Here is an 11520-nt window from a genome sequence, read left to right as displayed (position 1 = left end):
ATAAACGGTATTGTATGTATCATGATATGTATCTAATGTATCATTAGAAGTTAATACGACTACATTGTTATTAAACATTTCTTGTTAGTGGAAATGTAAATGATAATATTAATACGGCACTGACTGTTATCTACGTAATATTATGTCACACGTATGTGTATATGTAGTAGATAACTAGAAGAGAATAATATCTGAAGACTCAGTAGAAAACAGCACAAGAGATCAAAGGATACTTAAAACATATGTCAATACTTTTGCTTTAAATTCTCGTTTTATTTATAATTATATATTATATTACGAAAAGATGATTTCCAAAAAACGTATCATAGATCTATTGCGAGTTATTTCTTCTCAATCGTGAGTATATACATATATGTAATATACATACACATGTACATATACATATGGATATTGTTTTCATAATGTATTCGTACTATAAGTTGAAAAAATTATATATATATTATACACTTAATCTATATTAAAACAATTTCACATTATTTTTTATATAATGCTTAACAGGATATTTAATGATATTAATATTTACGCAATATACCAAAAGATTATAGATTTTACAATATTTGTTAATTCTATAATATTGACATATGATATAAAAAATATAAACTAATTTATACTAAAAATTTTAAACAATTATATATTTATATATAATTAATGTGTCTGATAATAAATAAATAAATAAATAAATTTGTATTATTTAACAAAATTATTATATTGAACATAACACATTCAATTATATATAATAATATGTGCTTAATATGTATTTAATATACTTATGTTACAAATGTACAAATATTACAGATTTTTATATATTTTGAGATCAATAATTTTGTTTTTTCATTGGCATTCTTATTGTATTTTAAGTTAATTTTAATTAAACATTTTTGGTATTAATTGATGAAAATTGTAGATGTAAATGTCCAGCTCATGGAAATCCAGGAGGTACAACTATACATGAATTAAGAAAAGCTCGTAGTACAGTAGCTAATGCTATACCAGCAAAAGAATATGCATTTGAAGTATGTATTTTCAAAATTTCATGACAAATGACCTAATATTGAAGCTAAGTCTGTTATTGATTAAATAATTATAAAATGTAAAGAAGATCGTAATTCATTTAAATATTTTTAACACTATCATACTATGCTGTCATGTGAAATTTATAATAGAATCCATCATATATATTTAGAATTATTTTGCTTTTTCCAATAGTCTGTGATGTCTATATGATGCTTTTTCCTGAATTTTTAAGAAATAGAAATTTAATAATAAATTCAATAATTCAATCCTTTATTTTACTCTTTTGATTCATATTTCTCAAATAAAAAGTATAAAAAATAGCATGGGAGTTAAATTTATACATCTTTTATTCATTAAACTTTGACTAAATATTAGTTTTATTAATTTCATCTTGATTAAAATAATTGCAGATGGCTTGTTCTACAGTGCGGTATGGCGTTGGTGTTACAAAAGAACTTGGTATGGATATGCAAAATTTTAATTCAAAGAATGTGTGTTTGATGACAGATTCCAACTTAATAAATTTACCACCTTTTAAAACTGCTATGGACAGCCTTACTAAATATGGAATTCAAACTACAGTTTACGATAGTGTACGTGTAGAACCCACAGAACAAAGTCTGAAAGATTCCATTGAATTCGCTAAACGTGGACAATTTGATGCTTTTATAGCGGTAAGAGACAAATATATGCGCAAATCTTATTTGAAAATTATCAGTCTCATTTTTCTAAAATATGTTTAGGACATATTTTTATGTTTCTTAACTAGCAAGCAGCAATTCTGCATTTTGAGAAATAAAGAATTAGGAAGATAATTAGTTTTATCAAATCTGCATTGTAAGAAGAAAAAATGAAGATAATTACTCCTATATTTTTAAAATTTATAAGATTAGCTATAGTTTTAATTGCTGTAGCTATAAATTAATAACACATTGATGAAGTATGAAACTATGAAGTTTAATATAGGTTTAATATTATTATTAGGTAGGAGGTGGTTCAGTGATGGACACTTGTAAAGCTGCAAATCTTTATAGTTCTGATCCCCAAGCAGACTTGTTAGATTACGTAAATCCACCAATTGGTAAAGGAAAACCAATTACAGTGCCATTAAAACCATTAATAGCAGTACCAACTACCTCTGGTACTGGTTCAGAAACAACTGGTGTTTCTATCTTTGATTATCAACCACTTAAAGCCAAAACTGGAATTGCTAATAGGTAACTTATTATCAATGATCTTATCAAGGAAAAGGTACTAATATGATATATAAATAGCAATGTTGCAATATAATTATTATTTAATTGTAAACAATTTACATTTTGTGTATGAATGAGTACATGTGTGTTATATATTATTAAACGTTATTTGTAATTCAAATTATTCAGAACAATTATTTATTTTGAGAATTTTAATTACAACAGAGCTCTGAGACCTACCTTAGGTCTTATTGATCCAAATCATACATTAAGCATGCCAGAAAGAGTCTGTGCTTATTCTGGTTTTGATGTGCTTTGTCATGCTCTTGAATCTTTTACTGCAATACCATATACAGAAAGAGCTTGTCCTTCCAATCCAATTCTTAGACCAGCCTATCAAGGTAGCAATCCTATTAGTGATGTGTGGGCAAAATATGCTCTTCAAATAATGTGCAAGTATGTAATTGTTTGTTGTAAAAAAAGTATATAACGATTATAATAAACAAGTAGAATATCATAAGAATATAAATTTTAATATTTTTAATATGGCCTACATTAACATAATTTGCTTTCTTTTTATAACTTTCTTAAGAACTATTTATATTTGTATAGTTTTCATATTGTATCTCTATTACTTCCAATTACAAAATGAAATTAACAATAAAGTAATAATTGTATAAATTAAAAAAATGTTTTTAAATATAATATTTATGCTTTCTCCACATAGATATTTTAAAAGAGCTGTATATAACCAAGATGATCTTGAAGCTAGAAGTAACATGCATCTTGCAAGTACCATGGCAGGTGTTGGATTTGGTAATGCTGGAGTTCACCTGTGTCATGCACTTTCTTATTCTATTAGTGGAAATGTTCATAATTTTCAGCCAGAGGTATGTACATTTAATTTTAAATGATAGAAAAGATAATAATTTTATCAACTTGTTCGTAAAAACAAAACATATTAAATGCATTATTACACACTTTCCTATACTTAAATTGCTACAATATAAAAGTGTAAATTTTTTTATTACACAAAAATGTAAGAATTAAGGAAAATGTTAATTATCAAAATTAAAGTAGGTATGATTTGTGACATTAAAATCATATCTTATGCCATATACAAAATAAATGTACATATACATTAAACACAACAGATAGTTATTGACAATTATTGTCATTAAATTATGTTGCTGAATATACAGGGTGATTGGTAACTGGTGGTACAAGCGGAAAGGGGGTGATTCTGCGCGAAAAAAGAAGTCGAAAATATAGAATAAAAATTTTTTTATTTTCTTTTTTTTTTTTTAATTTTCCATCGAGACAACGATCTGCAGTGAAATCCGTTATAACGAGACATGATAAAGTGCACGCATACCGAGCGAAAATTCAAAATCGATTTTCTCGAAAACAAAGCCTCAAATAAAAAATTTTTATTCTATATTTTCGACTTCTTTTTTCGCGTAGAATCACCCCCTTTCCGCTTGTACCACCAGTTACCAACCACCCTGTATAATTATATAGGGTTAATTACATTTAATATATCTAAATAAATATTTGTTGAATTATAATATTGATGCATTGTTTATTATAGGGTTATAACAAAGATCATCCTATAGTGCCACATGGTCTTTCAGTTGTTATATCAGCACCTGCTGTATTTTCTTTTACTGGGAGTGGATGTGCAGAAAGGCATTTGGAAGCTGCTGAATTACTTGGTGCTGATATTAACCGAGCTAAAAAAAGTGATGCTGGCAAAATATTATCAGACGTTGTAAAAGAGTACATGCAAGTGATGAAAATTGAAAATGGTTTGACTGAATTAGGTTTCAAAAAGGAAGATATACCTAATTTAGTCAAAGGCACACTACCACAAGTAAGGTTCATTATTACGATATGGATACGGTGCGTTTTCTGACGGATTAACGTTTTGACATTATTAAGGGACATATTAAAAGATTAATAATTCAATGAATTATTGTCATTGAATTAGTATTAGATAAAATGTGACATATAATTATGTACAGTGTCCTATTTAAATCGATTCCTGCGAATATTTCCAAAATGCATTAATCGATCTGTCCTTGAATAGTTTCAAAGACGGATCGATTAATGCATTAAAACATCCCATCTAAAAAAGCAAAGCTGACCTCCATATGTTTTTTCTAGTACCATAAGTAAATTCGGAGATATTCGCAGGGACGTATTTAAATAGGACACCCTGTTTATAGTTATTATAGCTCAATTCGGTTGTTGCACATTTTTCACTGATTATGTAAATGAATTCAGGAAACAGAAATTTTAGACACATATTTTCTGGTTTTTAAAAATTGTTAAAAAGGAAAAGTTATAAGCAATTAAAAATTTAGAAAACCGAACGTCTCCGACTACATACCGAATGTACCCGAAGAACGCGTAATGTTACACGTCTGCGAAGGCGCCACACGTGTACTGCCATGCATGAAAGAAACGGACTCGTGACGTTACAAAGGAAGCAGCTAAGAAACGCGCGTTTCCACGCCGCACAAATATCAGCAAAGTTTTAATTTAATTATTTTGATTAATAAGTAAATGTATGTAACGAAAATGTAAACTAATTGCTTCTAGGAACCAAAATTTTTGTCTTTAGTAACTTTCTAAATGAAAACGGCAATTTTAAACAGATAAACAGATAACAATTTCTTGCAAATTAAAATATTTTTCTTAATTTCAATAATTTCATTAAATCGAACTGTTTAAAATTATCTCTCACCCAGAAAACATGTGTACATATTTTGGTAGGTAGAAAAACCACAATCAATTTGCAGTAGTGATTTATTAGTCACTATACATTATGAATTATGACAATCAAATAAATTTGCCATATTTTTGAAATTTCATACTGCTATATATGACGAATTCATACAATTGTTACATAATAATATATATTTTTACATTTTATTATTTGTATGATCATACAATATTTTTTTCACACATTTTAAAGCTATAAATAATCTTTGAGCTTATTTCATTACTAATCCAGTCTTACATTATTTTCAGCATCGTATTACAAAATTGGCACCACGAGAACAATCAAAGGAAGATCTCACACAGTTGTTTGAAAACTCATTTACAATTTATTAAAAAAATAATGTTTCTCAATATGTACTGTATGTATTTTCTCAAAGACAACATTTGATCTATTTTTTAATATCTACTTTTTCTAAATGAAATTTTGTTATTTTTAATATATTTTATATACAAACACAAATGTTTTTTTAATGAGAATATATAATTATACTTAATTAATTGTTACATAATTATTAATCACTAAACTAAGTATCCAAATAAACACTATCAAACTAAACACTAAATATCCGAAATATTAAACATACCAGTTATATTATTTTTAAAGTCATTTCATCAGAAAATCCTTTATAAAGCACTCATCATTATGATAATGATGAAAAGGATTCCTGAATTTAATGACTTGTAGTCTGCGATACAATTACTTATAAATTTTTACTTCTATTCTAACATTGTACATAATTTTTGTTTGATAACACACAGAATTTGATTACCTACGCCAAATACATCGCACATTACCATTTTATTATCAACAGTAAAACTTTTATATATAAGAAATTAGAGATTAGCTACAGATTAATATTCATCTGAAGCAGTCAAATTCTCTTTTATGAATTTAACTAAATATTTAATAAATATTTTCAATTATTTATCATAAACTTTAGGTGGAAACAGTTCGTCCTGTTTACAATATATGTCATTGAAAAATGTAGGACAGTCATAAGGTGAGTTGACCGATTTTACACACTTAAATACTAATATTGCATCTATAGCGCAAATGAAACATTTTATTAATTTCTTTTTTATTATTTAATATTTGAAAGATGACTTTTAGTTATTATAAGAAATGTATTGAGCATAAAATTTATTAGTACCAATTTTTTTAATATATAAAAATTATACATGTAAAATATACAAATTAATATTAAGTCATTAAAATATAAAATATCATTTGTAGTGTACTGAATAAGGTGTTGTAAAATATTTTATTTTAAAAAATTTAAAAGTTGAAATTAATTATTTACTGTAGCAATTATTTTAATGTACAAATGATATTTCTAATTTTTAATAATATTAATTTGCATTTAGGAACATGTATCATGAATTTTTATATTAAAAAGGAAGATACTAATAAATAATTTACTATATAATTATATACATTTCACAGTTCAAATGGAATTAAGGCATTGTCTTTATTGTATCAAATATTCCCTTCCTTCTGTTTTGTACTATGACGCGACTTCATTTTTCATATGTAGTGCAAAATCCGTTTGATATAATAAAGATGTATGAACAAAAATAGAATTTTTTCTTGAAAAATTTGTCTTTTATGATGAATGTTATTAATGAAAAATATTTCTTTTAATTTACAAATATCTTTTTCCGGACCGAAGTTGTTTAAATGATACTGAAATTTATGATATTATTTATGAATATAGGTATACGTAATATGACTTATCATATCAATATAATTCAAAGTTAAGTATTGCAACAAATTACCTTTAACATTTTATTAGAAGGACATTTGTATCTTATTTTTTTGTAATTTCCTGTAGTGAATCTTCCATGTTTAATTGGTATTAGAATATGTTACATTTTATTTTAAATTATGAATTATTCATGTCTTCTTCAAGCTACAAAATATTAGAAATGTTTCATAATTTATTTATTCGTTTTAATAATATGTATCGTATACACATTCTACTATTACAATATTACAAATTTTATCAAAAATAATATTAGTTCACTTACCGTCGAACCTCCTTAAATAAAGTCCGTTCTGATAATAAATATCCATTTCGGTATTTCACAGCTTGAGCTGACTTCCTTGACTGCGAGCGTGTGTAATACTGTTCATCGAGGAACGTCTTGGGATTAATTCGCTCTTGTAACAATGTTGATGTTTGCTTTCCAATATCAAACTATTTCACATTTCATAATGGTCGTAGTAGATATGTATGGGCAAAAAAAAGAAGATAATAATAATATTACTACTGTGGTCTCTCTACGATATTCGTTCAAATGATATTGAAAGGATGATTCCAAAATACACATGTATACATATATATACTATACTGTGTATATATTCAGAACATTTAATTCACATTGCTGTTAATATTTAGAAATGTTGATATCGACAGAAATGACCGACTATGAAATAGTACACACATTTAATTAAATCAACTATACGAATATTTGACGAATTTTCAAAATCTGCTTTCTGTTACATGATGCTTCGTACTGAAAAATTTTAACCTATTTTTACATGAATTTTTAAATTAATTTTCCAAACATAAGTTGAACGACTTTGAAAACATGTATTTCTATAAATAGTATTACATATATACAGGATATATGTATATATGTGTGTACTATGCTATTCTTGTTACGATTTTTCAAACCCTTACTTTTACAACAAAAATGTTTTGAATAAAAGTTAAACAGATTTCAACTGGCTATAAATTGCGATATAAAAAATTCCAAAAAAAATTATTTTTCGACAAAAAGCCCAGCTCACTTTGACTTCTGTAAATGACACTACGTATTTTCAATGTCATACTGTTGTACCTGATGTTAAGACGCATTATATATATACTACTATCATACTATGCCTTTGAAATGACCTTGAAATAACCTTGAAAGTTGAAATGTTAACTTAATCAGTGCCGTATTTTTATACCAACAACCTTAAAAATTAAGTTTTATACACGAATATTTTTTAATATTTCTTACACCTCGGTTAAAATTTATTTTATTCTTGAGATATTATTTTATACTTTCAAATTATCAAGATGTTATCTAAAATTCTAAACTATGATAATTTATTTTATAACCGAATTTAACATTCTTTCATTAAATTTTTCATTAATCGTGATATGACAAGTTTATATTATATATTCTTTCCGTGTATCGTAAATGTTCATTATATTATGAACAAATTTTGATAAAAAAACTACTTTCCGATATGTCTATTTCAATTTTGTATACAAATTCGCACTATTGACTTTTTGACGTTTCGGAACAACTAAAATAAGTACAATACAAATGCGGTATATAATTTTGAAATATTATAAACTGATACTAGGAAACATTTTCGTAAAGTTATGGCATTTGTAGGAATTAATGGATTTGGAAGAATAGGAAGAATGTGTTTACGTGCTTGTCTTGAAAAGGATGTTACGGTAACGAATTAGTAAAAAATTACTTTTACATGCAAATATTTTTATATCAAGCAAGTGTAAAACAAATATATTGTATTAGGTTAAGATGATAAATGATCCGTATATTTCAACCGATTATATGATATATTTATTTAAATTTGACTCGACTCATGGTCCTTATCCTGTAAAGCTGGAATGTGAAAATGGATTTATTATTATCGGAGGTATATTTAATAATTCATACATTATATTTTACTTGAGTCAATTTAATTAAAGCTGGTGCTGCACAAACTTTGTATTTAATACTATATACATATTGTATTAATGATATAATGAAGTAAATATATCATTATAATATATCATTATAATATAAGTACAAAAGATCGATTAATAAATTATAGATTCACAAACTTACGAAATTAATACTTAATAAATTTTTTCTTTTGAAGACAACAAAATAGCTACATCTCAAGAAAAAAACCCATGTAAAATAAATTGGAGAGAGGCAGGTGTAACATATGTAATTGAGGCTACTGGGCTTTTTACTACCTTAGAAAAAGCAAGCGTAAGAAAAGAGATTGTTCCTTCATACCTATTATTTATAATTTTGGTGTATTTGTTAATAGTTGTATTACAATCTCGATTTAATATTTACAATCGTCTATATTATAATGCTACTTAGAAAGCTTTCGTTTATTATCCAAACTTCGTAACTCATTATAAAGAGTAGAAATTTTTCTATTTCATGAAAAAACTGAACTTATATGTAATACATACATAAAAAATTTATAAAAATATATTTAAATTCTATTACATAAAATAAATGTTTAGAGAATAAAGGAAATATCTGCCTCATTTTAGTTACATATGGACGGTGGAGCTAAAAGAGTAATTATTACAGCACCTTCTATAGATGCATCAATGATCGTTTATGGTGTAAATCATGCTTGTTATGATCCAAAAAAAGGTAAAATAATATCAGCTGCTTCTTGTACAACAAACTGTGCAGCACCTATCATTCGATTGATGCATGATAAATTCGACGTTATTGAAGTAATGATCAGTAGCGTACACGCTTTAACATCGATGCAACGAACTTTAGATGGACCCCTAGAGAGAGGAAAGGTATTTACGAAATATTTTATCAAACTCTCTTTATTTACGAAAACCCATACTTTTAATAGTTTTAATAGTTATAATAGTATTATTAATGTGTTACACAAAAAATATTACAGAAATAAAATATGCTACTTAATAAGAAAAGTATTACGTTTCTAATATAGCAATAAAAACACTCTTTAATAGAATAATATATTTTTTGTCCTTAGTATCGCAGCTATTAAAATAAATCAAATTTTGTCGTCGAATCTAATGTTTACGTTACTTAAAAACAATAATTTTATATTATGTATTAATAGAGATAGTAATTAGGAATTGATTACGATTAATGATTAACTTAATAAGTTCTTTTATTTTCATATAATATTAGAACGAACAAAACTATTTCGAACTTTAACATTTACTGATATAACTTGTGCATATTGATTTGTTTTACTAATTTAAGAAAATACGTTATAATTGTATCTGTATTGTAGTTGTGGAGAGATGGTAGAGGTGCTCTCCAAAATATTATTCCGACGTCTTCAGGTGCTGCCAAATCATTGGACAAAATTATCCCTGAACTGAAAGGCAAAATATCTGCTATAGCCTTCAGAGTACCAATTCCAAATGTTTCTTTATGTGACATGACTTTTCGGTAATGCCAATTACAGTAATTTATTTGATTACAGTAAAAATTTTATTACATTATATATATATATATATATATAATGTAATATATAATATATAATATATATATATATATCACATATAATATTACAAGATTTCAAAACAAAAAACATTAATTTTAAAGAACAAAGTAGCTTTATATCAACAGTAATTAACTTTCCTTAATTTATAAAATTAATACAAACAAATATTAAATAGCAACATGTGTCATATTTATACAGTTTTATTAATGTTAGAGTTAATAAACCGACAACGTATGAAGAAGTGAAGGAAGCAATGAAAACAGCGTCAGAGAATGATCTAAACGGTATATTGGGTTATACAGATGATGATTGTGTGTCATCCGACTTCAATAAGACAAGCTTTTCGTGTATTTTCGATGCCAAAGCTGGAATTCCTCAGACAAGCACATTCATAAAAGTTGTTGCCTGGTAATTATCAAGTCAAATTATTTCATAAACAATATTTTTGACTTTTGTGAACTTACCGAATCATTCCTTCTATTAATATAATAATCAATTTAAATAACAACACAAGCAATATAAATTTTTCTTAATTATTTGTTATTTATTCGTATATGTACATAAATTACATTTAAATGCATTTGAAATTTATATATACAGATATAAATACTATTATCAAATTCTTTTTGAAATCGTAAAATAATAAATTTTATGTTCAACTACTTTAGATTATTTTGTAACAAATTTTCAAACTGATTAATCTTTAAATATAAATACATAACAAAATATAACATGAAATAATTAATGAAGTAAATATAATGTTTGTTAGTTAATTAACGAAAATATAAATATTTGTAGGTATGACAATGAATATGGTTATGCACATCGTATAGTGGATTTGATACAATACATGTATCAAGTTGATTCCGGTAATATACCAGTACCTGTACAGGAGTTAGATGAAAGTGAAGATTAATTATTTCATTCAGTAAGAAAAATGTATTATAAGATTACGTTTTATGCAAAGTAATCTTAATATGTATTCTATTCATATCTCCTATTAATTTATATATCTCTTATAAGTTTAATCCCTTATTAATTTTAAACAAAAGATCACTATTGCATTAAAGTTTCATTCATTGCATTTTGTTGTATGTATGTATATCTTGTTTGCTAAATAAAATTGTTAAATAGAGAAGGTTTATATATTGTATAAATTTAATGAAAGTAAATCTGTATTAATTTTATCTATCTAATTCATTTTTTAAGTACACAAATGTTACACGAGAACAAATTTATATCTAGCGGCTTCTG

At 25.7% G+C, this 11520-nt stretch overlaps 2 protein-coding genes and 2 long non-coding RNA genes across 4 annotated transcripts; 2 read left to right on the top strand and 2 right to left on the bottom strand.

Moving 5' to 3' along the window:
• The first annotated feature begins 187 nt into the window (after positions 1-187).
• LOC117243594 (probable hydroxyacid-oxoacid transhydrogenase, mitochondrial) lies at positions 188-5462 on the top strand. The gene is made up of 8 exons (XM_033511237.1): positions 188-357; positions 926-1034; positions 1446-1709; positions 2020-2252; positions 2457-2687; positions 2959-3121; positions 3823-4104; positions 5268-5462. Exons 1-8 carry the CDS (start codon positions 305-307, stop codon positions 5349-5351), a joined length of 1419 nt encoding a protein of 472 aa, XP_033367128.1. The 5' UTR covers positions 188-304; the 3' UTR covers positions 5352-5462.
• On the bottom strand, positions 2416-4814 carry LOC117243595. Its single transcript, XR_004495481.1, has 2 exons — positions 4624-4814; positions 2416-2624 (listed from the first exon to the last, which is right to left on the bottom strand). It is a non-coding gene; the product is annotated as an uncharacterized LOC117243595 (long non-coding RNA).
• A 915-nt stretch (positions 5463-6377) lies between the features above and the next one.
• LOC117243567 lies at positions 6378-7386 on the bottom strand. The gene is made up of 3 exons (XR_004495476.1): positions 7047-7386; positions 6795-6928; positions 6378-6702 (listed from the first exon to the last, which is right to left on the bottom strand). It is a non-coding gene; the product is annotated as an uncharacterized LOC117243567 (long non-coding RNA).
• A 985-nt stretch (positions 7387-8371) lies between these two features.
• On the top strand, positions 8372-11335 carry LOC117230212 (glyceraldehyde-3-phosphate dehydrogenase-like). Its single transcript, XM_033487373.1, has 7 exons — positions 8372-8476; positions 8556-8679; positions 8905-9020; positions 9317-9580; positions 10051-10211; positions 10480-10674; positions 11065-11335. The coding sequence occupies exons 1-7, from the start codon at positions 8399-8401 to the stop codon at positions 11180-11182; spliced, it is 1056 nt and encodes a 351-aa protein (XP_033343264.1). The 5' UTR covers positions 8372-8398; the 3' UTR covers positions 11183-11335.
• Positions 11336-11520: the final 185 nt, after the last annotated feature.

The sequence above is a fragment of the Bombus vosnesenskii genome, unplaced genomic scaffold, assembly GCF_011952255.1.
Source record: "Bombus vosnesenskii isolate JDL3184/JDL3185 unplaced genomic scaffold, Bvos_JDL3184-5_v1.1 scf7180000013266, whole genome shotgun sequence".
Classification (NCBI taxonomy): Eukaryota; Metazoa; Arthropoda; class Insecta; order Hymenoptera; family Apidae; genus Bombus; species Bombus vosnesenskii.
This window is presented reverse-complemented; position numbering and strand designations above follow the sequence as displayed.